This window comes from Sylvia atricapilla, chromosome 1 (genome assembly GCF_009819655.1).
Source record: "Sylvia atricapilla isolate bSylAtr1 chromosome 1, bSylAtr1.pri, whole genome shotgun sequence".
Classification (NCBI taxonomy): Eukaryota; Metazoa; Chordata; class Aves; order Passeriformes; family Sylviidae; genus Sylvia; species Sylvia atricapilla.
The window spans coordinates 3,955,825-3,981,284 of record NC_089140.1 but is presented as its reverse complement, the minus strand read 5'-3'; the positions used below and the strand labels follow the sequence as shown (position 1 = coordinate 3,981,284).

The window sequence follows — 25,460 nt, the reverse complement described above, 5'->3', positions numbered from 1 at the left end:
ACCTTCTTCTCCATGCCTCTGGGTGAGGTTTTGTAATTGGGTAGAAAAATCTGCATTGTGGGCCAAGGGTGGTTGGTTATTGGGTTAAAATAAAAATAATTTAGGTGTCATTTCTTAATTGGACACTTTATCTTTAAAAGGCCTTGTAGAGAGAGAGATATGGCTCCATTTTTCAGTTTGTTAGCTTGTAGTGCTGTAGAACTCACAGTTTGTGAGACTGTGATATAGAGAAGAATTAATAAACATCTGAGTCCAAACAAGAAACACCATCTCGTGCATTTAATCCCCACCCTGGCAAAAAGAAGATAAAAAACAACATGCTCCCATCTCTATCTCCACAGCAGGGACTTCCTTCCAGCCATGTGCCTGTCCCAGGGGTTATGGCACATCCCAGTCCCAATGCTGAGTCAGGAAAGCCACAGAGTTGCTTCTGATGGACTTTTCTTCCTTCAGCTCTCCAGCCAAGACCAGTTCTGCTGTGAGAAACTGCACTGTGACTTGGGAATGTTTTCCTTGGCACTTTGTGTGCATTACCATTATTTTATAGCTTTTGCTGTCTCTATTTTATTATTTTTTTTTTTTACACCTCTCAGCTTAGTCCTACCACAAAACAGGGGACATAGGAAACACACATGAGGACACCTCATCCTGGTCTTGTCCTTCTCAGCGAGGTGAATCCTGATGGAGAGGTGGGAGCTTCAGCTGTCTGTGGGAGAGGGGCAGGAATTGAGGTGTTGGTACCTTCTCCTGCAGCAGATTTGAGATTTCTCCTTAACTTGGGACAGAGGTGGGCCAGAATCCTGTGGAACTGTCATAAGGAAAAAAATCTGGGGGAAACCCCCACCTTTTGAAAGCCTGTTTTGAATCCCACACTCCAAATACTCTGTGTGTGGCAGCAGCTGCACATTTGGCGTGATCTCCGCAGGGTTTGAGGTGAGTCTTCCACGCGGATTCTGGATGCAGATGTTACTCTGGTCCTGGCAAACAAAGTCTCCTGATTTCAGCAGGGGCCCAGATGGGATCCATGTGCCTACTCCAGCGGTACACACACCGCTGGGCCAATAAAAGTGCCTGGGAACAGTAAAATAACCGAGCTGAGGCAGTTGGGTTGTTCAGCCTGTTGATTCATTCATGAACGACTGATGAGTAGCGCCACCCAGAAAGATGCTGCTGTGTCAGTGACAGGGAAAAACATCTGATCCTCACTTCCTGGACTAAGGACTAGGAGGTCTGATGGTTTTTAATTGACTCTGACTGCCCAGAATTTCAGCTTCGTGCTGCACACGGGACTGCTCCAATCCTTCACAAGGAGCCCGTCCCATGTGAACCACAAACATCTCGTGGCTGGGAGCTCCTGTCACTGATTTATGGCTGATTTATGGAAGGAGGCACACGATGAGCTGTGGGGCTGCACAGCCTCGAGGCTTTCCTCCCAATCCCTGGGAGCACAGCGAGTTGGAGAGAGGCTGCACATTGGAGCTGCTGGCTTTTACATCCCTGCCTTTATGAGTTCAGCAGGAGAGGGAACTGCACGGCTCCTAAAGATTTATGATGTTGGCAGCTTTGAGAAAATGTTTTTGTGCAACTTTTTCTCTCTCTCTTTTTTTTTTTTTTTTGCTTTGCAAGCAACTTCCAAATGCTTGTCAGTGCTGAGCAAAGTGACTATGTGCACATACTGAAAGCTGTGCACACCAGGAAAGGGAAAACCATGAGGATGAGAGGGGCAGCTGCTTTTAACAAGGTGAAGGTGAGCCTGGAGCACCAATGTGGAGGAATATTGCTGGGTGCAGATTTTTCTCAGTGAGTGTGCAAAATATGCAAAACGAGTAATTTTATTAAAAGGAGAAAATGCCCATCAGCAAAGGTAAAACAAAACCTTCAAGCAAACTTAGTGGATGGTTGTGTTGAGCTGCTTTGTGCAGACAATGCAGCTTCATGCACAGGATGTAGCTCAGGACCAGTGAAACATCCCTCTCCTACTCCAAACTCAGCACTGAGTATTTTCCTTTTAGTGGAACGTGTCCCTGCCCATGGCAGAGGATGGAATGAGATGATCTAAAAGGTCCCTTTCAACCCACACCGTTCTGGGATTCCATGGATCTGTGATATTTGCACAAGATCCGTCAGAAATATGTCAAAGAAGTTCATATACACTAAAAACCACACAAGCACATGTGAGGGTATTGATAAAGTCTGACATGTTTTGAGTATGACAATACTTTCAACAGAAATCCACGGGTACACCAGGTTTCAGATGTGGGTTGAGTTGTGCAAAGCTGTCGGTTCGTTACGGGGTTTTATGCATTTTGGTGTTGCACACTGCAAGAAGAGCCCACACTGTGTGAGCTGCTCTGTGGACAGGCACTGAGGGAAGGGGTAATTCTTTGATTTGTATTTGAGTTTTTTTTCTCCAAAAGCTTGTGCAATCCTTTTGTTAGAGAGGATTCTTTAATCCTTTAATTGGTGTTTCTGAAGTAACTGAGCACAGATACCTGCTCAGGGCTCTGACCAACCTGACCTGGTTGAAGATGTCCCTGCTCAGTGCAGGGGGTTGGACCAGATCACCTCCAAAGGTCCCTTCCAACCCAAATTCTCCTGTGATTTACAGAACTGAGGCCAAGCCCTGCCTGGCTGCTGGACAAGGAGCCTTGCAGGGAGCCATGCCAACCTCAGATCTCCCCCAGCAGCAGCTTGGGCTGCCCCTGTGGCCAGCACTGCTTTGTTGCACACATAATCAGCTTTTCTGTCCTGCTGGGAAGCAGCAATCCCCGATTCCCAGGTCGAGGGGATCCCTCCTGTGCCAGGACTGCTGATCCATCAGCCTCTGGCTGAACTGCTGGGCTGGAAGTCAGCAACCAGCAAAGGTCACAGTGAGTCAACCACCAAACCCCGGGCAAGGCAGCTGAGGGACTTGCAGGATTTCTCCCGTGGGAGGGCACTTTTAGGCTGGCTGTGGTCAGCCAGGATCGGGATGAGCCAGGTTAACCACTGTTCCCTGCACAGGGCAGGAGTGAACACAACCCTGAGGTCTCCTCCCTGGCAGGGTGCTGCTCCCTGTGACCTGGCCAGCAGCGCTGTAATTTGTCATCTTCCCACCTCAGCAGACTGAATCACTCCTTTGGCACCTGCCAATCAGCAGAGTGCAATTAATTGGTTTTAGCTTCTGACAAGGAGCCCTGGAGTGCAGAGGGTCATTTCCCAGCTTTTGGATGGTGCTGAGCACACACAGCCCTCCTGGAGGCTGGCTGCCTCGTTAGCATCTGGGAAACTCATTAAAGTTTGAGTTTTTCTTCTTTAAAGCTTTGGCCCCTCAGAGCACGAGGTCACCATGGCACTGGTCTGTGGTAATTACACCAACCAGAAGGATTTGCTTAGCAAGTGGAGAAATTTATAAACCCAATGTAGTACCCAACTGGATTATCCAGGTGATCCAGGTTTTTGTTTTAACCATGTATTTTACCATCAGTAAATTTACAAGTATTACCTCTTCTCCAAAAGTTTCTCCTGAGATGCTTATTCCAGCTGTGGAAGACATACATGAGAAAAGGAATAAAGTGAATTAATCTATGAAAATTTGAAGGATTTACATGAAACCTTCACAATCATATAATTTCCATAGGGTAGGGATACTCAGTACTCAGAGGACTGTAATCCCCAAATTGCTTTTTTTTCTCCCCATAGACTAAGAGAAGAGCCTTGTGGTGGCTGTCTGCAGGAGTAGGTACCAATGACAAAATGAGTCTGACCAGAGACCAGGGGGGTCAGAACATGGCTCTGACCCTTCCCAGCTCCTCTCTGCTCCTGCCCCACACTGTCCTGAGTGGAGCATTCAAAACACATTTTTGTTTTGTACACCCCAGACTCATTTTTGTTTTGTTTTGTCCACCCCAGACACATTTCCTTGAGCACACGGCCTTCTCTGAGTGCAGAGCACATCCCCAGGGTGTGATGCTCTGCTGGAAGCTGGAGCTGAGCATTCCACAGCCCGTGTTCAGGCCCCAATCCCCTGGTTGTCCTGTACATGCACAGTGATGCCACCCAAACCCAATCCTAAACTCCTGCATCCCAGTAACTGCAGCACAGCTGTCACCACTGCAAGCTGGAAGTAGGGATTTAAAGATTTAAATAGTGCCAGAGGGAAGCAATTAGCCCAGATCCAAAGTCAGCTTGCACTTGCTGCTCCACACCAGTTGGCACACACGTGGTCTGCAGCGCTCAGCACTGCAAACATTTTCCTGGAAGAGTTTTGGAGAGTCCTGTTTCAAGCACTTGAGTGCTCAGAGTTGTTCATTCCCATAATGACTCACTGAATACAAGCAGCTTTGTTTTCCTCCTACACAATAAACTGTAAATCCAGAGTGATTTGATCCACTTTCTTCAAACGCACACACGTGTGCATAAACACACACAGACACACACACGCACAGATGCTGTCAGTCCAACAGATCCACCACCATTTTCCTGGCACAGCTGAGCTGACACTGTTCCTGCTGATCCAAAAGCTACATCTGAATCATCCCAGACTCGTGCCATAAATGATTATTTTGTTGAAAGGGACACACGGCATTAAAAGGCATCACAAAGTAAAGAGGAGAGTTTTCCCTAAAGAGATGTGACTTTATTAATCTTTGCCTTCCTGCAGGAGACAGCAAAGGAAGAAGCTTCTTTTGAAGAGAGCAGACATGAGCATGTTTCCAAAACCCCTGAGGTGCACACGAAAAAGAGGCAGCAGCCAAACCCTGATCATGTTCACTCTTCCCACTCTTCTTGTCTTAGAGGCACGACTGACAATATCAGTACTAGGACGATGGGATAATCCAGGTTGTAAGGCACCTCAGGAGGTTTCCAGTCCAAACTCCCTACTCACAGCAGGCTCAGAATGTTGCTCAGGGCTTTCTCCACCTGGGTCTTGAAAACCTCTGAAAATTTTTCCACCCTCACTGGAAAATCTCTCCCACTGCTTAACTGTCTTTATGAGGAAAAACTTTCTCCTTGTATCTTATCTGGCCTTTTGTTAGTTTGCCTGTTGTCCTCCTGCCTCAAACCGCTGTGAAGGGCTTGGGTCTGTCAGCAACCTTGACCTTAACTGGCAGGCTGTTGTTAACTCCATCAAAAATCCATTTTTTTGTTCTGAAACGAGTCCTCTTGCATCCCTGCACATGGAGAGTGCTCCAGACCTGAGCATCTTGGTGTTCCTGTGGCTGATCTTGCTTTAGTTTATTACTATCTGCTGTACTGGGGTCACCAAACTGGGCACAGCATCTGGCTGTGGTCTAAGGAGTGCAAAGTGGAAGGGAATAATCATTTCCCTCGAAACACCCCAGACCTTTGCTGCCAGGTCACACACCTGGTTTGGGTTGGTTTCAGCATCCATGAGCTCCCTGGGTGCTTTTCCACACTGCTGCTCCTCAGCCAAGTCCTCACCTTCAGGAGAGGGCACACAAGGCCAAGGAACTCCCCTCTGCTGCCCAGGACATCTGGGGAACGTCTCAGTAGCTCTGGTCACAGGCATCCTGGATAATCATCAAACCATTAATTTAGTGTTAAAAGGCAAGATGAACATCACTCAGTGAAAATTCAGAAATGTTCTTCTTGACATCAGGGTGTGTGGCTCACCTCCAGCATTTTTATCAAGGGCTACCCAGGGAAAATGGAACTTCTTGCTTATCTCTTTTGCTTGCAGGTGTTTTTCTCCTGGGCTGATTTCCAGAGAGCTAAACTCAAATGAATCCATTTCATGAGCAGCCTCACGCCTTGGGATGGCATCAGCAGCTACTTTGGCTGGTGTTCCCAGGAAAGGTGAGGATTTGTCATCCCAGCTTGGATGTGCCAAAAGCTGTAGGTGACAGATGTTTGCTCTCCACCTGTGGGACCAGCCAGTGCAGCAGAGACAGGAGCAGCGCCACTGCTGTCAGGAAAGTCAACTGGGAACTTCTTCCAAAGTCCTGTGCGTGAGAGCTTGCAGAGTCAAAAAGGTTGTTTTTATTTCCTTCAATCTGCACAGTTTCCTTGGGTGGGTATCAACCACCTGACTAAGACACAGACCAAGTTTAATTGTCTTCACCTAATTATTGGTCTTAAATGTCCAGTGAATATTACTGTAAGTGAAACTAGGGGCATTGCAGCAATAGCCCAAAACACTGGCACCAAGTGGGTGCCCTGGCACTGATATATTCCAGTGGTTCACTGAGGCAAACTCTAAGCTCTAAAGGATGCCAGAGTTAACCATTAGTTACTGCTACAGCTACCAAATTTCTTCTCAACTCAGACCTGCTCCATGTCTGCCTGCTACACTCCTGGCAGCAACAAGAACCTGCAATTTCTGACAGAATCTGCTGCATTGCAAATCCCTTTTTCATCCCAGCATGGCCCAGAGCCAGAGCAAACACAGAGACACTCCCTGTACATATTTCTAACCTGTAGATGTGTCCCTCCCATCAAACACAAGGTGCCAGGTGCTGTGCACTGCCACTGTGATGGATAAAAGCACTGACCTGGTCCTCTCTCATCAGGCACTCAAATCTCCTGCCTCCCTCTGTTATCTCTTTGAGGCACACGGATCCAAATGAGTCATGAGAGGGAGAAGTTACAAAATGTTTACTTAGATTTGCTGTTCATTGCCAGCAAGCTCAAAGTTGAATATGACTGAGCTGCTAGGACAGAAATTCCCCCCAACACTCCCCAAAAGCAGGGGATTTTTAACAGTGTTTTCCAAGAGATTTTCCAGCCCCTGAAAACTAGAGCAACATAAATCTGGAGATTTAAATCGAGCTCGTGCTGAGAAGTCCTATAAAACATCTGAAGAAAGTTCAGAGTAAGCTTGATAAAAATGGAAAGAGCAAATTACTCCAGCTCTGTGGAGATGCAGGTGATGGAGAATATACAACACAACGTTTTTCTTACTGCTGTGGCAAAACCCAGTGGAGAGAGCGCAGAGGGACAGGGATCCAATGTAATACCATGAGCTGAGAAGGGAGGTAATTCTTGCATTTAGATGCCCCCTTTGTTAGGATTTTATCACGACGTTGTTCTTCTTCTTGGCTCATTATCAAACAGGATTTCCTTCCCTGATCTTAGCTACAAAACCACTCTCAAGACAGGTGTCCTCTTCCTTTCCAGAGTAAAGAAAACGATGCCTGGTTTTATTGAAACCAACCCAGAGTAGTGTTTATTATTGAAAATATACAGTATTTTTGAACATCACATAAAAAGCCTGGTAGATACAACTGCTCTAGTTCAAAATGCTCAAGAGATACCTTTGTGCAGCACGTAGCATTATCCTCAGAAAGCAAACATCCTCTTCTCATCATTATTATCTTTACAGTGCTTCCCTTTTGTGTTTTTTAAACCCAGAAAAGTTGTCCATCCCCACCCCGATCCTCTCAGCTGAAAAAAAAAAACAACAAAACCACAACACTTTCCAAAGGCTCTCCACTTACATTGTGCTGGAAGCGTGGGGCTAAGAGGAATGAGAGTATTTTGTAGAGGTACTTAGAGCTACTCCTGTCCTTTGAAAATCTGTGTAAGAGCAGGGCATGGTGCTTGCCAGGCAAAGTGCCCTGTGTGGAACAGTCCAGCGATGCCCTGACAATCCCCAGTCTGTCCAAGGGAGAAATGGGGAAGGCAGATAAATTCAGGCTTTTCACACCACCTTTCAGACGCTCTTTCTCTTGCTGCCACAAGTTCTCAAATTACAGTTTTGCAGAGAAGAAACTTTTTACAAAGAAAACAAGAAAGGGATGGGCTATTATACACCAAACTGTGGAAATCGTTGGGAATCGATGTACAGGGTGAGATGGGCAGTGTGTTAAAAATAGTCTTTGTTCACCGTGATACGAAAGGGGGAATAAACAACAACAACAAAAAAGAAAGGAAGGAGGAAAAAAATTGATTATTCCTGCCAGTGTGCTGTTTTAAACTTTGCATTGTGAACTTCCACAGGATGCAGTCAGGGTTGAACTCGTTCCTTCCTTGAATCTGTTTTACCACCACCAACTCCAGGAGGCTTTTTCCCGGTCGCCTCAAAGCAGCATCACGGATGTGGGAGATGAGAGAGGATGGACCCCTCGGTGAGAAGAGACCAGTGAGGACAAAGGAGGAGGGTTTTCAGAGAGGGGCTTTGGGGCAGCAGTGAGGATCTGAAGGCCACGGGGTGGTGGTGGCAGGCGGTGTCCCCATCCCTGGGGCGGTCACACGGCCGCCGTCTGCTTGATGCTGTGGAAGCTGATCCGGGTGGGGGACGTGGGGATGGACATGGCTCGTGCCACACGCACCCGCAGGGAGTGGTGGTCCTGCCAGCGGTGCCACCTCTTCCTGGCGGCAGAGCGGACCTGGGGAAAGACACAGGTGTGGTGAAGCATCCCCCAAACCCCCAGCACGTGTTTCCGAACAGGGAAAGAGTTTTGGTTTGTCTTCAGACATGTTAGGAAGTTTAGTTGGAAAATGCCGTGGGTTTCTCATTGTAATTGGGTCAGTGCCAGCACAAGGGAATGGACTGGGCTCTCAGAGTGTAAGTCAAAGCCTCTTGGTGATCTTACTGGCTGCAAGCCAGGTTATCCCTCCTACAACACTCAGTATTTAGAAAGGAGCACTAAGCAAGTGAGAGGCTTTTTGAGGTGTCTTAGCAAGGTGCAAGAGATTTCTCAGGCACCTGTGTGCAGCTTATTATTTGTTTTCTATAATGTTTGCTATTTTGATATTTTTCTTTATTAAACCTGATTTACAAAACACCTCCAAAAAGCAGTCTCACTAATTAATTATAGCCAATTCTCTGCAGAAGGCTGGACCCTCAGAGACTGATATATTAGCACGTGGCTTATTACCCTCTGGCCACATGCTACTCAGTATCATACAGGAGAGAAGATGGAGAGAGAATTTCAGGTGTCCTCTGTAAAGGGACGCTGGACAGTGCTGAGACAATATTGTCAAGGCACTGAAACTCACAGGTGATGCCTTAAGCCTCTAAAGGGGGGGAATGATGCCTTAAGTTTTAGTTTTTGTATTTTCCAGATCCTGTACTGCATTGGTATATAACTCTGAACTTCATATAAAGTGGTATCAAGTTCTCTTCACAGCTTAGCCAGACAAAACAATCCTTTTCCAGCCCTAGAACCAATGACATTGCTGCAGCTTCAGGCCCAACAAACAACAGCGAATTGAGAAGAGAAATCTGGGAGGATGGGACTTCATAACCTGTCCCTGGACAATTAACCCCAACATGTAAATGGACCAAAACTTATGAAAGTGTTAAAACTCGTGACCGGGTGCTCATCTTGGGTGGAGCCATGGCCAGGTTATTTTATTGTCCAAGGTGTATCCTTTAAATGCCTTTTAATAACTAATGAACCTACTTTATTCCCTTAACACTGTCCAGCCTCTCTTCCAAGTAGCCTCTCAAGGCATCACAGGGACTGATTCAGATGCCTGAATGGGAGCTTCTAATTCACTGATATTCTTTTGAGTACTTGCCTTGGGAAAAAAACCATGGTTTTTACTCACCTCATGTCTCATATCTGGTATCTTAAATACCAAGATAAATCTTGGTATTTGATCTTGATCTTAGATACCAGAGCATTTAAAAAAAGCCTGAACATTTGCAAGTGAATCAAGCCCTCAGGAGGACTGGACCTGATGGATGGTGCATCCGAGGTCTGTCCAAGACCTGCTGGAATTCTTGGAGAGCCTAATCCCAGGGGCTGTGAAGAAGCACAGGGAATCTAACCAAGCAACACAGGCACAGCTGACCCAGCCCCTGCGAGCACCTCGTGCAGGAGGCAGTGGAAGTTGCTCCACATCAGCAGAAGGTCATCGAGCAGGTGCTGACCAACAGGTCAGATGAACCTTGAATTAAAGTGTGTATTTTTTTTTTTTCATGGAGCATAGAGAGAGCACAGGAACTCTGGCTCAAATATATATTTTAATAAGCAAGAGAAAAAGAAGAGAAAGGAAACCTAAACCTCAAACACAGTGGGAGGGAAAGCTTGAAATACTCCTAAAATAAACCAAATCTCTGGCAGAGAAGACTCAAAGTTATAACCTGGTGTGAAGCATTTGGACCGATTTCTGGATATTTTTGATATCTGCTTACTGTAGAGAAGAAAGCAATTCAGACCCCGAATCCAGGGAGATAAATAAGCCTACATAATTAGGCGAGAGGAATCTGGGCCCAGCTTCCTGGAGAGTCCAAAGCCTGATGTATTCATGACACTTGGAAAGGATGCTGATGTTCTGCTGCCAACCTGAAATCTCGTTGTTGGGGGTTAGGTTTGTTCTTTTTTCACTCTGAAGAATTTTTTCCCCATAAGGTACCAAGGAGAACAAGTGTTGGATACTTAAAGAGGTGGCCGAAACCTGGTTGGGGAGATTTTTTTTTTTATCTGTTAAGGAGGGGACAACTGCCTTCTCTGATAGAAAGCCAGCTGTTAAAATCCGGGTGGAGCAGAGTTGCTTATCAGATGGTGCAGTGTTTCTTATCTCTGTTCACTCTTCCACTACCCCCATGGAGATATCTCCTGTTAATGGACCCTTAAAGCTCACCAATGACATCACACATTACATCACCCCATTGTGAGATGCTCCACCCAGGGAGGAGGAGCCAAACCATCTTCACCTAGATAAAAAGCAGCCACAAGTGTCACCAGACATCCAGTGCTCCCACGGGACTCCCAAAGGAAGACTGGACCCATCTCTGGACCCTTTGGCTCCACAGGACCATCTCAGCTTCCAACAGGACCACATCTGCCACTCCAGGAGGGCTGACTTTGTTTCCAACACCCTGACCAACAGGGAGTCAGGTTGTATTTCTGACTCTGTCAGGGGTTTCTAGGATTTCTTGTTTGTTTGCTTATTCTCCTGTACTACAACATTTGTATTTTTATATCCCTAGTAAAGAACTGCTATACCTATTCCCAAAATCTTTGCCTGACAGCCTTTTAATTGCAAATTTTTAATAATTTGAAAAAAAAAAAAAAAAAAAAAAAAAGGGAGGGTGGCTTACATTCCAAAAAGAATTCCAATCTTTCCTAACAAATATTTATCCATCTAAACCAAGACACTGGTGAGCCTTGACAGAAGCATTGTTACATCAAACTTCTGTATCAAGCCAGGGCCTCCTTTACCAAAACCACATTTTTTTTTATCAAGAGGGGTTATAAATAATGTAATATAGACATTGCACCTCAACATTGACCTATAGATCTCCTCCTGACCAAGAAGGAACCAGTCAGTGAGGTCAAAGGAGATGACTCATCTCCTTCTAAAGCAGGTGTCCAAATTTGGCCAGCTCTTTTGTGGTCAGATGAAAAACACCTGCTTCCTTTAATTGGTTATAAAAGGAGTCTAGACAACCGGCTCTATTTAAGATGTCTGGATTATAAATTTAGGTAAGTTCGGACAATATTGATATCTAACTCTGGATATTTTTTAGTCTTTAATGTACTTATTTTCACTGCATCCTCCAAAAGTAAAGGGTTGTTTTAAGCCCCATTTAACCATGGACAAGGGGAACTTTGGGTATTATCAGCAGTGATGTGTTGGAGTCCAGGGCATTCCTCTGGGCACCCTGGAAGGCCACAGACCTCAGCAGAGAGGTTTGGGATCTGTACAGGGGGGTCTTGGAGCTGTACAGGGGGTAATAGACCCTGGCACAGAGCCGAGGAGGACACAGCTTTTGACTTCAGCCCATGGGAATGGCTTCCAACATTGAGAGAAGAATTATGAACCACAAAGGTGTGAAAACAACAGTTTAGCTTAGCACAAAATAAAAAATGATGTAGTTTTGAGTTTTTAGAATATAAGTACATGAAAGACAAAATGAAAAATTTAAAGTAGTGCCCTGAATTCTTCCTCCTTCTCCCCTGGCCTCCATCTTCTGGTGATGGTGGCACAAAGTAGTTTAAAAAGACTGAGTTAGAGTAGAGTTAACCCCTTTAGTATAAATAACAAACATTAGAACATAACTGTAAACAAGTTTTTTTTACAGAAAACGTAATTTTCTGTATAAAAAGCTGCAACATCCCACTGCAACAAGAGTCCTAATTGCTGTTCAAATCTTGGCTAAGCACAGAAAACATTGTAAAATATAAAATAATAAACAATACAAAAAATCAAACCAGAATGGTTTGGGTTGGAAGGGACCTTAAAAATCATCTCATTCTACTCTCTTGCCATGGACAGGGACACCTTCCACTATCCCAAGTTGCTCCAAGCCCTGTCCAGCCTGGCCTTGGACACTTCCAGGGATCCAGGGGCAGTCACAGCTTCTCCGGGCACCCTGTGCCAGGGCCTCACCACCCTCACAGAGGAGAATTTCATCCTAATACCCAATCTGTATATTCATGGTGTTCAATAGTCCATGACTGATTAAGTTCTTGCTTTGCTCAAATGCCCCCTTTTATTTCCAGAAATCCTGATAAGAAGGCAAATTAATTAAATGAGGAAGATTTACATAGATCTCGACGGACTTTAAAACAGATTGATTTTTTTTTTCTCTGAAAACAGGTTGCAGTGGTGAATTCAACAACTTCCACCTCTATTTAAGCACCTTTTGTGCTGTTTCAGATCCTTGTGCTGCAGTTAGAGGTGACTGGAGAATAACTCTGGACTTTAAACATCGTTCAACAGTGGTGCAAACTCTGAAAGGCTGATGATTGAATCAATCTTTTTGTAAGCTACAAGTCCCTTGGAAGAGAGACTTCCAAGCAATGTCCAGATCAGCAAAATGGATCTTCAAATTCCAAGGCACTGGTCTCACCGTGCCTCCCTCTGCAGTGAAATTCCCTTCCACGAGATTTTTGAAGTCCTGGCCTCTCTCTGTGTCCAGTAGAGACTTAGTAAAGCCTGAAGTATTGGCAACACCTTTAAAAAGAGACAACTAAAATAGTTCAGTTGAAATCTGCCCTCATTTGTGTGAATCACTGCCTATAAAGGAAGCTGAAGGTGATAAGCTCAGTTGTTTATGTGCATGTATTAGGTGTTCAAGATTTGAATTTCCCATCCATTACTTAACAGAACTTAAATAAATGTAAGGTGATGCCTTAAATGGAACTTCAGAAGGATTAAGCACAGAATGATTTGAAGCAAAGACACAGAGTGGCCTAAGCACAGAGACCCCTGGGCTGAGAGACTTGTGGATCTCCAAGTGAGGAATTCTAATGCTCCCAGAGACAGGAATGTCTTCATCCATGTTTTTAATAACTAAACTACAGCACTGAGCAACTGCACCTGTATCTACCCTGCTGGTGGGGCTTTGAAGGGCTCTCACAGACCCAACCCCTCAGGCCAAGGGTGCTCATGTTACCATCACACAAAATATTGAACTGAACACCCCCAGAAAGATGCCATTATCAGCAGTTAATCCTGCCGAGGTCAGGAAGGGATGTAGTCAAAACAACCTGCAAGGCTCAAAGGAAACTAAACCAAAGCTTGGGTAGAAGGTTGGCTTTTGTTTCAACAGGTTCCCTACATCACACCACTATTAATGGAACATTGTCATGGCGTTGTTTTTCTGCCTAAAAAAAAAAATCATCTTGTTTAATTGGTCTGCAATGCCCCTTTTTTATTGTTTTTTTCCCAGGGTCTTTGGCAGCAATTCTTTACAATCTGGAGGTATTTTCACAGCACCTGCCAGCCTGGGATGCCAAGGTTAATTTCTAAGACCACAGCAGCGCAATTTTGTTATCATAAATAACAGTTCAAGAAGCTGCAACAATTCTGACTTGTCATAAAGATCTGCCACACATTTTGGTGCGGAAACAAATTCTGCTCTTTTCTTCTGGGCCACAAAGGACCAGAACTACCCACAGCAGAAGGAGGCCAAGGGTGCACCCAGCCCACCTCAAGCCCCTGTGGTTTTGTTGTGGGGTGCTCTGGAGTCACTCTCACATCAGCAGTGATGTAATGAGCAGGAAAATGGGATGGGGAAGGACCCTCAGAGCAGATGGAACTGAACTTTGGCCCTCTAGTCCACCTCCATATTCATATTTATTCAGAGGTTTTAAGGAATGTTTAATACATGTCCTTTGGGCTCGGGATGAATAATGTGGAGCCTGCCTGTGCTGATGGGCAGGGGGATGAGTAACCATTCCAGGGGTGACTCAGAGCTGACAGATCTAATGAACAGCCTCCCAAGATGATCAGATCAAAGAAAGCCACTTTGAGTTTAATAGATTTTGAGAGACAGATGGTGCTTGGCTAAAGGGTCAACAGAAAAAAAATGAAACATATTTATCCCTGCCTCGCACCTTGTTGTGAGAATAATTTACAGTGGCATCTGATCTATTCCTCTCTGATGTTTTCTCTCTAAGCCAGCTAATTGCTTTCCATTTTAAATGTCATTTCATAGATGTTTATTGATATTGGTCAGATAACACTGAATCTGAGTCTGAGCTAAGAATTCAGGCTCTAAAAGGATGTTTTCAGACTCAGGTCTGGCTGGTTATGTATCCATCCAGGAGGATATGGATAGAAATGAAGGACAGGTACTTTATTGTGGACACAGAACTCATGAATTATAGAAAAATTAATGTTGCAAGGGACATCAGAAAACCTCTGGTCCCATTCCATGATCAGAACACATCCAGCACAGTGGTTTTATCCAGTTTTGAGATTACGTCAGGGTCTTATCAAGTAATTTTGAGCACAAACAAGGACAGAGATCTCAAAACATCTTTGAGCTTTTCTTCCAGTGCTTAAAGATCCTCACTATTATATTTTTTCTTTCCTGTTTAATCAGGATCTGCCTTGTTCCCTTCATTCAGTTTCAGAGTGGAGCTTGCTCTTCCCTGAGCAGCCCCTCATCAAGCACCATCCTTTTACAGATATGAGTTGTTCTCAAACACTGTCACCTCCATCCCCAGCTCTGGGATGGCTGTGTTGGGATCTCCCATCATGGCTGGTAAGGTTCCCAAGGATCACAGAACTCCCTGAGGGATCTCAGGTGGTAATTGGAACTTGCATGAAGCACTTAGTAACAAGGATAAATGATCCCTGGAGGCAGGGATTCTTATTCCTCTGTTATTCTCTTGTCTCCATCATCATTGCTGAGGTAGCAGGAGTGGAGCCAGCCCTAACTGGGATATGAAACACTATAAAAGCACTCATTCCTCTCTCTGAAATACTTCAGTTTGTCTCAGGAGAAAACCATCACTGTTAAGGTCTGGCTAAAAGGTAGACACGACACCAGGAAGGGAACTGGATGGAAGATCCATCTTTCTCTAAAATAGCTTTGTCTGGAATCAGTCAAAGGTAGAAGAGAAATGTTGGGGCTGCTGTACCCATCTTCCCCCCGAGCAGAAGGTGCACACTAAAGAACTGAAAGGAAAAACTGACCTGCAGTGACAATTCTCCAGCAGGAGCTGGGTGGGAATGCATTCCTCCAGCACAGTTTCAAGGCATTAACAGAATCACAGAATCACTGCATGGCCTGGCTTGGAAGGAGCATTAAATCTCACCCAATCCCACCCCTGCCATGGGCAGGGACAACTTCCACTATCCCAGGTTGCTCCAAGCCCCATCCAACCTGGCCTTGGATGCTTCCAGGGATCCAGGGGCAGCCACAGCTTCTCTGGGCACCCTGTGCCAGGGCCTCCTCACCCTCACAAAGAATAATTTCTTCCTAACATCCAATCTAAACCTGCACTCTTTCAGTTTGAAGCCATTCCCCCTTGTCCTGTCACTACATGCTCTTGTAAAGTCTATCCTTGTTCCAAAAAACTCTATCCTAACCCCCTCTTTTTTCTTTAATCCAGTGTTATCTGAAATTAACTTCAGTCTGTAAATCAACTGAAAAAATTTGGAGGAGCATCTCGTTTTTTGCAGTCATTGAAAAAGAAGTTCACAGGCTGCATTCACTCTTCTGAAGTGGCATTTAACATAAATGCATACAGATTTTTCATTATGCCAGTTCTCATAACATCTCAAATTCTCAGAAACCTCTCATTGTCAATTTTCTTGGAAGTCCAGAGATGCTCTTTTCCACTCGAATTAAATAAAATTTGCATATTTTTGCCCTCTAGTGTTTCTCTGTGTCCAAATAAAAGAGAACTCTTTGTCCATAAGGTCTCTAAACAAATTAATGAGTCAAGTGCCAACGGCCCCTTGTGTCCACCCGTGGCACACACACTTCATTCAAAACAGCTTCAGAACTTTTCAGAAGCAATAAAACATAAAAAAAGCTGTAAACTTTTAAGCTAAACCGCTTGTCCTCCGTGGATTCGCTGCAATAATTTGTGTATAAAGTGTTGGCTTGGAAAGAGGGAAGGGAACAGAGCTGGGGAAGGGTCTGGAGCACAAATCTGATGAGGAGCAGCTCAGCCTGGAGAAAAGGAGGCTCAGGGGGGATCTTGTGGCTCTGCACGACTCCCTGACAGGAGGGACTGAGCTCTGCTTCCACCTCAGAAGTGATAGGACAAGGGGAAATGGCCTCAAATTGCAGCAAGGGAGGTTTAAACTGGATATCTGGAACAATTTCTTTACTGAAAGGGTGGTGAGGCATTGAAACGGGCTGACAAAGTGGTGGAATCCCCATCCCTGGAAGTGTCCAAAAGCTGTAGGTGGGAGCATGGTTTAGTGGAGGGCATGGCAGTGTGTGATTAATGGCTGAACTTGATCTTAGATTGGTTCTTTGATTTACTGATTTTTTATCTCCTGCTGAGGGGCCTGACACACCCGTCTCACTGCAGCCAAGAAAGCCAGTCCTGGAGCTGTGTGAAACACTGTTCTATGGAAATGAGGGCACGGGAGGTGACTGCAGACCCAGGGCAAATGTCCACTCAAAACCAAAGGAAATAAACTCGTGCCATTTAAAATTCTTTGCATGGACTGCAATTTAATGGCTTCACTTTTTTTTTTTTTTTTTCTTCCTTCAGTGATCTGTGAGACCAAATCACTGACAATCAGGACATTTTATGGTGGTATCAGGTGTTTACCAAGGTGGCACTTTTGGTTAGATCTCAAGGTATGTTGGTTTAAATCAATGGAAGTTGCAGAGGAAAAAAAACAAACTCTCAGCTGTTTCGTTTTCCAAACTTCACAGACAGAACTCAAAGGGACAGAAACTTCATAGAAGAGAATCCCAGAATCCCAAAATATCTCAGTTTGGAAAGGGATCCATAAGGATCAGAGTCCAAGTCTTGCCAGCTCTGTTGTGGTTAGATAAGGGACAGGCGGCCGGAAGATCTCGGACTGTAACGGTGAGGAGGAGAGCAAGCCCCATCCCCCTCTCGAGATAAGATACCCCTGGAAAGGAATGTAGACCCTCTACTAACATGTGCCAGTACTTTTCCACTCCAACTACTAACCCAGGAGGTGTGGCAATATCCTGTTTGACGTAGTAGTAGATAAGAAGTATAAAACCTGAACTTTTTACTTAATAAACGTCTTTTGTAACCGTCTGCCATATTGGTACCATGCGTCTGTTACAAGACCCGACCCACTCATGAAAGTAAAGTGGAAGTCGTGCTGTAGGCCTAGATACCAGAGCCTCCACTGTGGCAGAAAACAGCGAACTGCTACAAGTGGTGCCGTAAACCCGGGAACGATTACCTCGGAGGACGGGAGCTACGCTTTGGAAAGGCACAGCGGGTAGGAGTCGGCCGGTCCGAACTCCTGAGGAGGAGAAGAAAAAGGGGGACGCCCCAGGACCCCGCGGGAGAAACATGGACCCCGTGAAGTTGGTCGTGAGTAAATTAGCAATCCACTCAGGAATTGCATGGGACAAAAAAGATTTATTTCTTGCTATTGCAAGGTTAACGGATCTAGGCGCGATTTCACGCCCTATAGACATATTAAATTCAGAGGGGTGGGAGAAATATACAGTTGCCCTGGCGGAAGATACAAAAGCCACCGGCAGCGGAAAAGTTTTAAAAGCATGGGGAAAAGTTGAAAAAGTGTTGCGAAAAGCAATGGAGAACAGGAGGCTTGGAACGCTGCAAAAACGTGTTTATTCACGGCTAAGCAGCCGGGGAAAGGGGACCGAGGGGGCGCAGGACCCTCCGGAGAAGCCCCGGAAGAGAAGGGGGGGGGGTGCAGTGCAGCAGAGACCCCAGGGGAAAAGCGGGAGTCAGACGCCTCATCCCCCTCCAAAAATACATGCATAAAAGCCGCGGAGCACGCGGAAAACCCCCGGGTCCCCCCGCGAGAGACCCCAGATCCGAACACCCCCGAAAAAACCGCGTTTTCCCCGAAAATCCCTCCTTGCCGCGACCAGGATCCGTGCGGCGGCACGGCGCTAGGACCGGCGGCGGCGCCGCCCGCGCGGAGCGGCGGCTCCCCGGCACGGTCCGAAACGGCAGCCTCTCCGGGCGCGGAGACGCAGCGCGGCCGCGCGGAGGAATGTGCACGGTCTGTCTGGGAAGAACTAGCGCGGCAGGCGAGAGACGCAGAGAGATTGGCTATCGCCGCGGAGGGCATACACCCCCCGCCATATGGCCAATATGGCGCCGACGGTCCGGCGCGGGGGCGGGGCGACCAATCGCCGCTACCCCCCCCCGCCATGTGGCCAAGATGGCGCCGGCCACGTGGAGCGCGAGCGGGGAAGGGCGCCACGTGGCGATGCGAACCCGGAAGTGCAAAACCCCGCGACCGAGCATGCGTGGGGGGTCGGAGGAATTCCGGAGCCACCGACCTACATGGCGCATGCGCGGGAGAGCGGGGGGGGGGCGAACACGCGGACAAGGTCCCTTACCGGTGTCATCTACCAAGGGCAGGGGCGAGCAAAAAGGGGAAACGTGGGACAACCCCCGCGCAAGGCGCCAGCGTCACCCCCGGTCGGAGGGGGGGGGCCGGGCGCGGGAGGCGGAATGGAGTCAAAGCAGAGGGAACATCCGAGCCCACCCGCCGAAGGCGGGACGGGGGCGGAGTCCGGGGAAAAAGCATAGCAAACCGGAAGCTTACCACCAGTTCACTTCCGATACGGAAGGAAGTTATAGCTCCACGGCGAGCTCTACAGAGGGCTCCGAGTCCGATTCGGAAACGGAGATAACAGATTTTATAAAGTTTTCAGCGAAACCGAGCAAAGCTTTTAACAATGTAAGGGAACAAATTCAGGGCAAATTAACCGATTGGGGGAAGATAAAATTAGCCTGTGCAGAGTGGGAACCTGCGGCTGCAATACATGCGTTCCCGGTACGGGTTTCTGGCAATCGGCAGAACCAGAGACGAACTTATACCCCACTCAGTACGAAAGAAGTGCAGATTGTGGTGAAAGCGGTGCAGGAAAAAGGAATTAATTCACCCCTGGTGTCCACACTGATCGATGGTCTTTTTAGCAATGATGATATGCTGCCTTTTGATATCTCACAAATAACCCGTATGTTTTTTGATGGAGCAGGATTGATTGTATTTCAGCAGGAGTGGTCCAATTCATGCACAGCTGCCCTAGCTCAAGCCTCAGGGCAGGGACAGCCTCTTCATGGCTCTACGCTGTCCAGGCTGCTTGGCAAACATGACGATGTGGCCACGCCCCAAAACCAAGCTGCACACCTCACAGCAGAGGAGGTGAAAGCAACAACCAGGGCAGCTAGGGAGGCAATAAGGGCAGCTTCCCGGGTTGTGGACAAGTCCACGCCATGGTCAACGATCAAACAGGGGGAAAGTGAGAGTTTTACACATTTTGTGGACCGATTACAGGCTGCAATTGATTCATCCACCCTGCCTGCAGCTGCAAGGGGACCGGTGGTGACAGACTGTTTAAAGCAACAGTGTAATACTGTAACCAAGGAAATTTTACGGTCTCTGCCTGCAGGAGCCAGCTTAGCTGACATGATTAAACATGTGGTAAAGGAAGAACACCTAATACCCATGCAGGCAGCGGTTCATACCCTAACAAATGCAATGGCTTGCCTGAAATGTGGCCAAACAGGTCATGTAGCAGCAAGCTGTCCCCAGCCAGCACAGCAGCCAGTGGCAGCACCCCCGACCCAGCAGCGCCAGAGACCCACCTGCTGGAATTGTGGAAAAAGGGGACACCTGGCCAAGGAGTGCAGATCCAGGCCTCAGGGAAACGGAAGGGGGAGGGGGCGTGCGGGCCATACTCAGCCTCCTCCCACTGCGAGATGGCCCAGCCTTCCCAATACCCAGTGGGGCAGGGGACCTTCATACCCCATATATATACAGGAACCAGTCAGTGTCTCATCCCCACCAGCCAACACTCTGTAGGCAAACTCTTCTTTGGAACGGCCTCTCACATCCTGAGTGTTTTTAAGATGCTGATTTTGATCTTTAAACCCAGCTTTAGTTGTACAGAGGTTTTGAAGCACAGACTGTGCTGCTCAGATATTGTGGGAACTGGACTGAGGGACACAGCATAAAGCTACCAGAGCCAGCAGAATTTTCCTCTCGATTTTCAGTTCATTCAGGTTTGTCAGGACACACAGTTCCATTTCCTGTGACTCTATCAAACTGCAGCCTTAAGTAATTATTTCTGCCATTTGCTCAGATTCCAGTAACTCCTATTAATGCTTCCCCTGTACCCAACCAAGTGATTTTCACATCAGATTGAGAAATAGTCTCAACATTTACTAAATCTCTCTGCAAAATCTCTATGTGCACTTTAAAATACAGGCAGTAAATTCATTGCACAATTTCCTTTCCTCATAAAGGCCTGGGACTAATTGTAGCCTCTCCTTATTCTGAGAACATTAAAATCCAGCAAAACTGGGCAAAGGCTACATCCAATTCCAGTCCTGAGAAGGAAGGAATTTTGCATGGGTCCCTCAATGGCTGCTGAAAACAACATCACCTCTGCTCCTTTATTTCCTATTATTCTCCTTCTTCCTCAAAAATACTTCCTGATGAGAAAACTCACTGATATCACACACTGAGCCTCAGGATAAAAAAAAAAAAAAAAAAAAAAAAAAAAAAAAAAAAAAAAAAAAAAAAAAAAAAAAAAAAAAAAAACAAACCAAATCAGGGTTTTTAATGTGGTTACTTTGGGAGTAGAACATCCATACAGTCTTTCTTTCACACCTGAGGAACCCACACTGCTGTTTCCTCTGTCTTCCACTGAATAGCAGCTTTTAGTCCCACAGCAAAAGGAAACACGTAAATTGTCAAGGGACAAGTCTCTTAGACATGAAGCACTCATTGAATATCTCATGAAGGATGTTTTGGGGGTTTTTTTTTTTTGAGGGCAACCCATAATTTTTGAGCTCTGCTCCACACAGTTACTGGCAGTTTGTAAATACCCAGCGGGATGTGTATCAGATATGGGGTGGAAGAGATGCAGCTGAGATCACAGCATTATTAAAGCTGAAATTGATGGATTTTCCAGGCTTTTTGCTTGTGTCATCGTTTGGAGCAAGCCTGGCGCTGTGGGGGATGAGTAACCTGATAAAGATTCCATTCCATGCATTTAAAGAACCCAGCTCTGCTCTAACTGGAAAACCTGAAGTATTTAAAACCTTCTGAGATAGTAACTTATCAGCCCATCTACCACAGAGACAGGGACATCAGGCTCACTGAGGAGATAATAACAAGGCTTCAGTGATATCTATGAAACTTTCAGGCTACTCCTCACAGGTTATTTTTCCCCTTTTTGAGCAAAATCTGGTCCCTCAGGGGGACTGAGTGGCACTGCCTTCATCACCACTTCTAGTAGGGATGCCTGGCTTGGAGCAGCTCAGCTTTTAAACTAGTGTACTGTAAGATGCAATTTGTGTTCTGGACAGTGTGATTATGCACTCAGAAAGCGCTGAATATTCACTGAGTTTTCTGCTTTCTTTGCTGCTGTGCAAAGCTGAGCCCAGCACAGAACAGGCAATTTTATCCTTTAAAAGCTTTATGATATTCCAAAAAACACCTTCTCACACTACATTAAGATGAGCCTAGAGGGTTGGTTTTTTTTACAGTTTTGAAATAGACAATATTGTAACATTTGGGGGGTTTGGACTAATGTTTTACCACAAAGAAGCAGTCAGAGAGCTGCTACGGTTTAGTCAGTCAAGTGGAAGTTGGACATTAGAGGTCAAAAAATGCTGCAGGGAAGCATTTCCCTCCCAAATTCAGCTTTTGTGGGTGCCCACATGCCAGCAGGTGTCTGGGCATGCAGTGGAGAGGCAGCCCAGACTGCCAGCAAAGACTGGAGCTGCTCAGGTGAGCAGATGGAGGTGCCTCTTGTAGACTGAGCTGAGGAAAAGCTTAAAAAGCAAAAAGGTTGTATTGACTATTGAATTACTGACAGGGAGCCATTTGAGAAGCCCCATTGAATCCCACCTGGTTTTCCCACTTCCCAGTCAGATGTGAATCTTCTCCAGATCATCTGTCAGCTGGTGAGAGCCACACAGATACCTCAGATCCTCTGCAGCCTCCCCAGCAGCACCAGAGCTTAGGGAAATGAATCAACATCCCAAGCTGGGTGTCTCAACCTTGGAGTGACCCCTCAGAAATGCCCGTTCCCACAGTGACAGCAGTGTGATACAGCTGCAAAATCCGTTCTGGGATCATTCCAGATTTCCCAGTGGATTGTTATCAAGTGCATGAGGTGAATAATCCTCCTTTGACAGGCTCGATTATGTCTGAACTCATCAGAGCTACAGGAGATGGGAAGTTGGCTCATGGCTTTGGACAGGCAGCTTCAGACTGCTGCAGGGAAGGGGATATTTGGATATTTCTCCCACTAAAAAGAGCTGAAAGAACGCCAGAACAGCCTAAAGAGTGAGAACCTGCTGTGAACAGCCAGCAGCTCCAAGTCTGAGCGCCACAAAATGGAAGTGGGGTGACAGAAAGTCCTGACTGGCTCTGAGATCACACGGCCTGGGCTCCAGCCCCTGATGGTCACTGGGACATAAGTGATAATAATAAAAAAAAAAAAAAAAAAGGAAAAAAGGCATTTAAAAAACCTCCTGTGTACAGGAAGATTCTCCTTTTGCCTTAACAGTGCAGATCTGATGAATATGACAAATAGAATCACAGAATATCCCGAGCTGGAAGGGACCCACAAGGATCATCCAGTCCAACTCCTGCACAGACAGCCCAACAATCCCACCCTGGGCATCCCTGGGAGTGGTGTCCAAACTCTCCTGGAGCTCTGGCAGCTTTGGGAATGTGCCCATTCCCTGGGGAGCCTGGGCAGTGCCCAGCACCCTCTGGGGAAAGAACCTTTCCTGATCCCCAACCCAAACCTCCCCTGACACAGCCCGAGGTAAATGCAGCTCTACAGGCACCTGTATTTCAGAGGAAGATTGAAACTCCCTATTTTTTAAGAGGCAAATGGAATGGACAATTTATGGAAGGAAAGTTGGAAAGAGAATTGAGAACTTTGCTGCCAGGATATATAAAAAGGATAAATAAGCACAGGCATGTGCTTAACATGAGAAAACTGAGCTGCTTCTTGTTAACATCATCTCAGAATTAATGAGGAAGAGAAAAAGTTATTAATGTAAAATAAAACAAAAGAAATAGAATTTAAAAACTAAAATACAATATTTAAAATAAAATACTGCTGCTTTGAAGCCATACCCATTCTTTCTCAAAACCCACAATGAAATTAAGAAGCAGCACAAAGTTTATACCAATACAGCAGGAATAATGAAATATGGAATTAATTTCTGCAGAGACTAAAATTTTAGCTGGACAAGGAGGACACACTTTAATGCAGGTCAATGAGACACTGACAATGTAAGCAGAAGAAAGATTTAAATCTCTCACACTTTGGGGTGGAAATCAAACACTGAGGGATATTAGTGAAGCATTTCTTGCTTGAGTAGTAGTACCTCATATTAATTCTGATTTAATCTATTTTCAACCCTCTTTTCTGAATGCAAAAGGCACTGATCACTCAGAGATAGTGACCCACATGGACAAACTCACTCAGCTCAGCATGGCACTATAGAAATGGGTCACCTGCAGCAGATCCTTAACAAGAGCCCAGCTCAGAAGTAATTAGCTATGCCCAGAAATCATATTTTTAATTAATGAGAATCTTCAAAGAAGTCTTCAGATGAAGAACAGAAATTCTACAATCTGACGAAACTTCTTTCCCTCTGCCCTGATCTCACAGTTAATAGTCTGAAATTGATAAAGTTTTGAGGACAAAGACTGGGAAAATTCAGGTGCACATTAAGAGCCTTCTGCAAGAGAATGATGGGACCCCCCAGTAAAACATCTCTGGCCTCTGTAATCAGGCACTCAAACAAATTCCACCTCCCAAGGGTGAATTACTTACCTCACCATTCAAGAAGCAGTAAAATACTGACACGAAGAAGCCCTGGGAAGAAGAGAAAGCAGTCAGTTGTTAGGTAAACATTTTAACACCTTGCCAGAGGGGACTGTCCCTGCAATCTCTACAGCATCCAAATCCCTGGGACCCCTCAGAGGAGCTGGCAGCTCTGGGGGGACATCCCAGGGACTCACAGGGGGTGTTAAATGGCTTTAGATGGGCTCATGAGGGCAAGTGCATCATCAAAGTGCTTAAATTCACCTGAGCTCGGTGGAATCTGCTGTGACTAAACTCCTGTAACGACTGTAAAGATTGGAATTGCTGTGATTCGAATTCCTGTGAGTGGAACTCTGCCCATTTTGGTTTTAGGGCTGTAATTATTATCACCATTAAGGAGAGACTCCCTGTGCTTTCGTTCTCACACACATCTTCACAGAATTAATGAGCAATGCAGCATTTGTTGGAGACACTGAGCAACAGCAGAGAAAAAATACAATCAGTTTTAGGGAATGAAAAGTGTGGAATTATTTCACAGCTAATGGCCAAGGTTCCTTCCTTCACAGGTTAAAAGGGACATTTTGGATCTTCAGCTGTGATTTCTGGTGGGATGCAATCAGTAAAAACAGTAACCCAGCCCTAGATTTGACTGTATGTTTCTATTGATATTCTGGGTTCTAGAGCACTTGTTCCTGCACACAGGAGGAAAAAAACATCAGCGTCAAACAAATTCTCACCTTGGTTCAAGAGGTAAAGCTCCAGGACACGCCTGGGCAGAAAGGAGTGGCTAAAGCTCCTTCAGGGTCCTCAGTTGCTTTTGGGTTTGTCAGATTCACAGAGTTGGGGCAATTCCACATCTCCATCCTGTCAGAACTCCAGGTAAACTCAGGGGAGGGGGGAGATGGGGCTGATGGCTCAGGGAATGCTCCAGAGCAGGTTGGGCAACACAGCTCAAGTGTGTCTGAAACACTGTCCCTTTCCTCCTAGTTAAATTCCTGAGTTCCACCACAGGTTTGTTCAGTGATCCATCCCTTGAGACAGGAATCTTTGAAGGTTAAATATTAGGAATTTCTCTGAATGCAGCTGGTTAATGTTTTGGTATCTTCCTATGGGAGTGTTTGCTTCAACTTTCTTTTAAACCAACTGGTTCTAGACTTATACTCACCATATCCTTTTTCTTTTCTGAATCAGGGAAAATAGTTAAAATAAATTCGACATCCCTTAAAAAAACCCACCACATTACATAACTTCTAATATTAATTAAAAATTAGCTGTTGGCTAAATAGAACAGCACATAAACTTGCCTGGA

The 25,460-nt window shown here is 45.8% G+C and overlaps 1 protein-coding gene and 1 long non-coding RNA gene across 2 annotated transcripts in view; one reads left to right on the top strand and one right to left on the bottom strand.

Moving 5' to 3' along the window:
* Positions 1–25,460, top strand: part of LOC136358081 (uncharacterized) — an 829,601-nt gene that overhangs the window by 327,813 nt on the left and 476,328 nt on the right. Inside the window, exon 2 of the long non-coding RNA XR_010743003.1 lies at positions 20,827–20,909. This is a non-coding gene — a long non-coding RNA (uncharacterized lncRNA). The remainder of the gene's footprint in view (positions 1–20,826; positions 20,910–25,460) is intronic.
* Positions 8,144–25,460, bottom strand: part of CRHR2 (corticotropin releasing hormone receptor 2) — a 139,530-nt gene continuing 122,213 nt past the window's right edge. The window contains 2 exon segments of the mRNA XM_066313866.1: positions 8,144–8,330; positions 24,161–24,202. Of these exon segments, the coding sequence (XP_066169963.1) occupies positions 8,190–8,330; positions 24,161–24,202 (183 nt within the window). The 3' untranslated portion in view covers positions 8,144–8,189.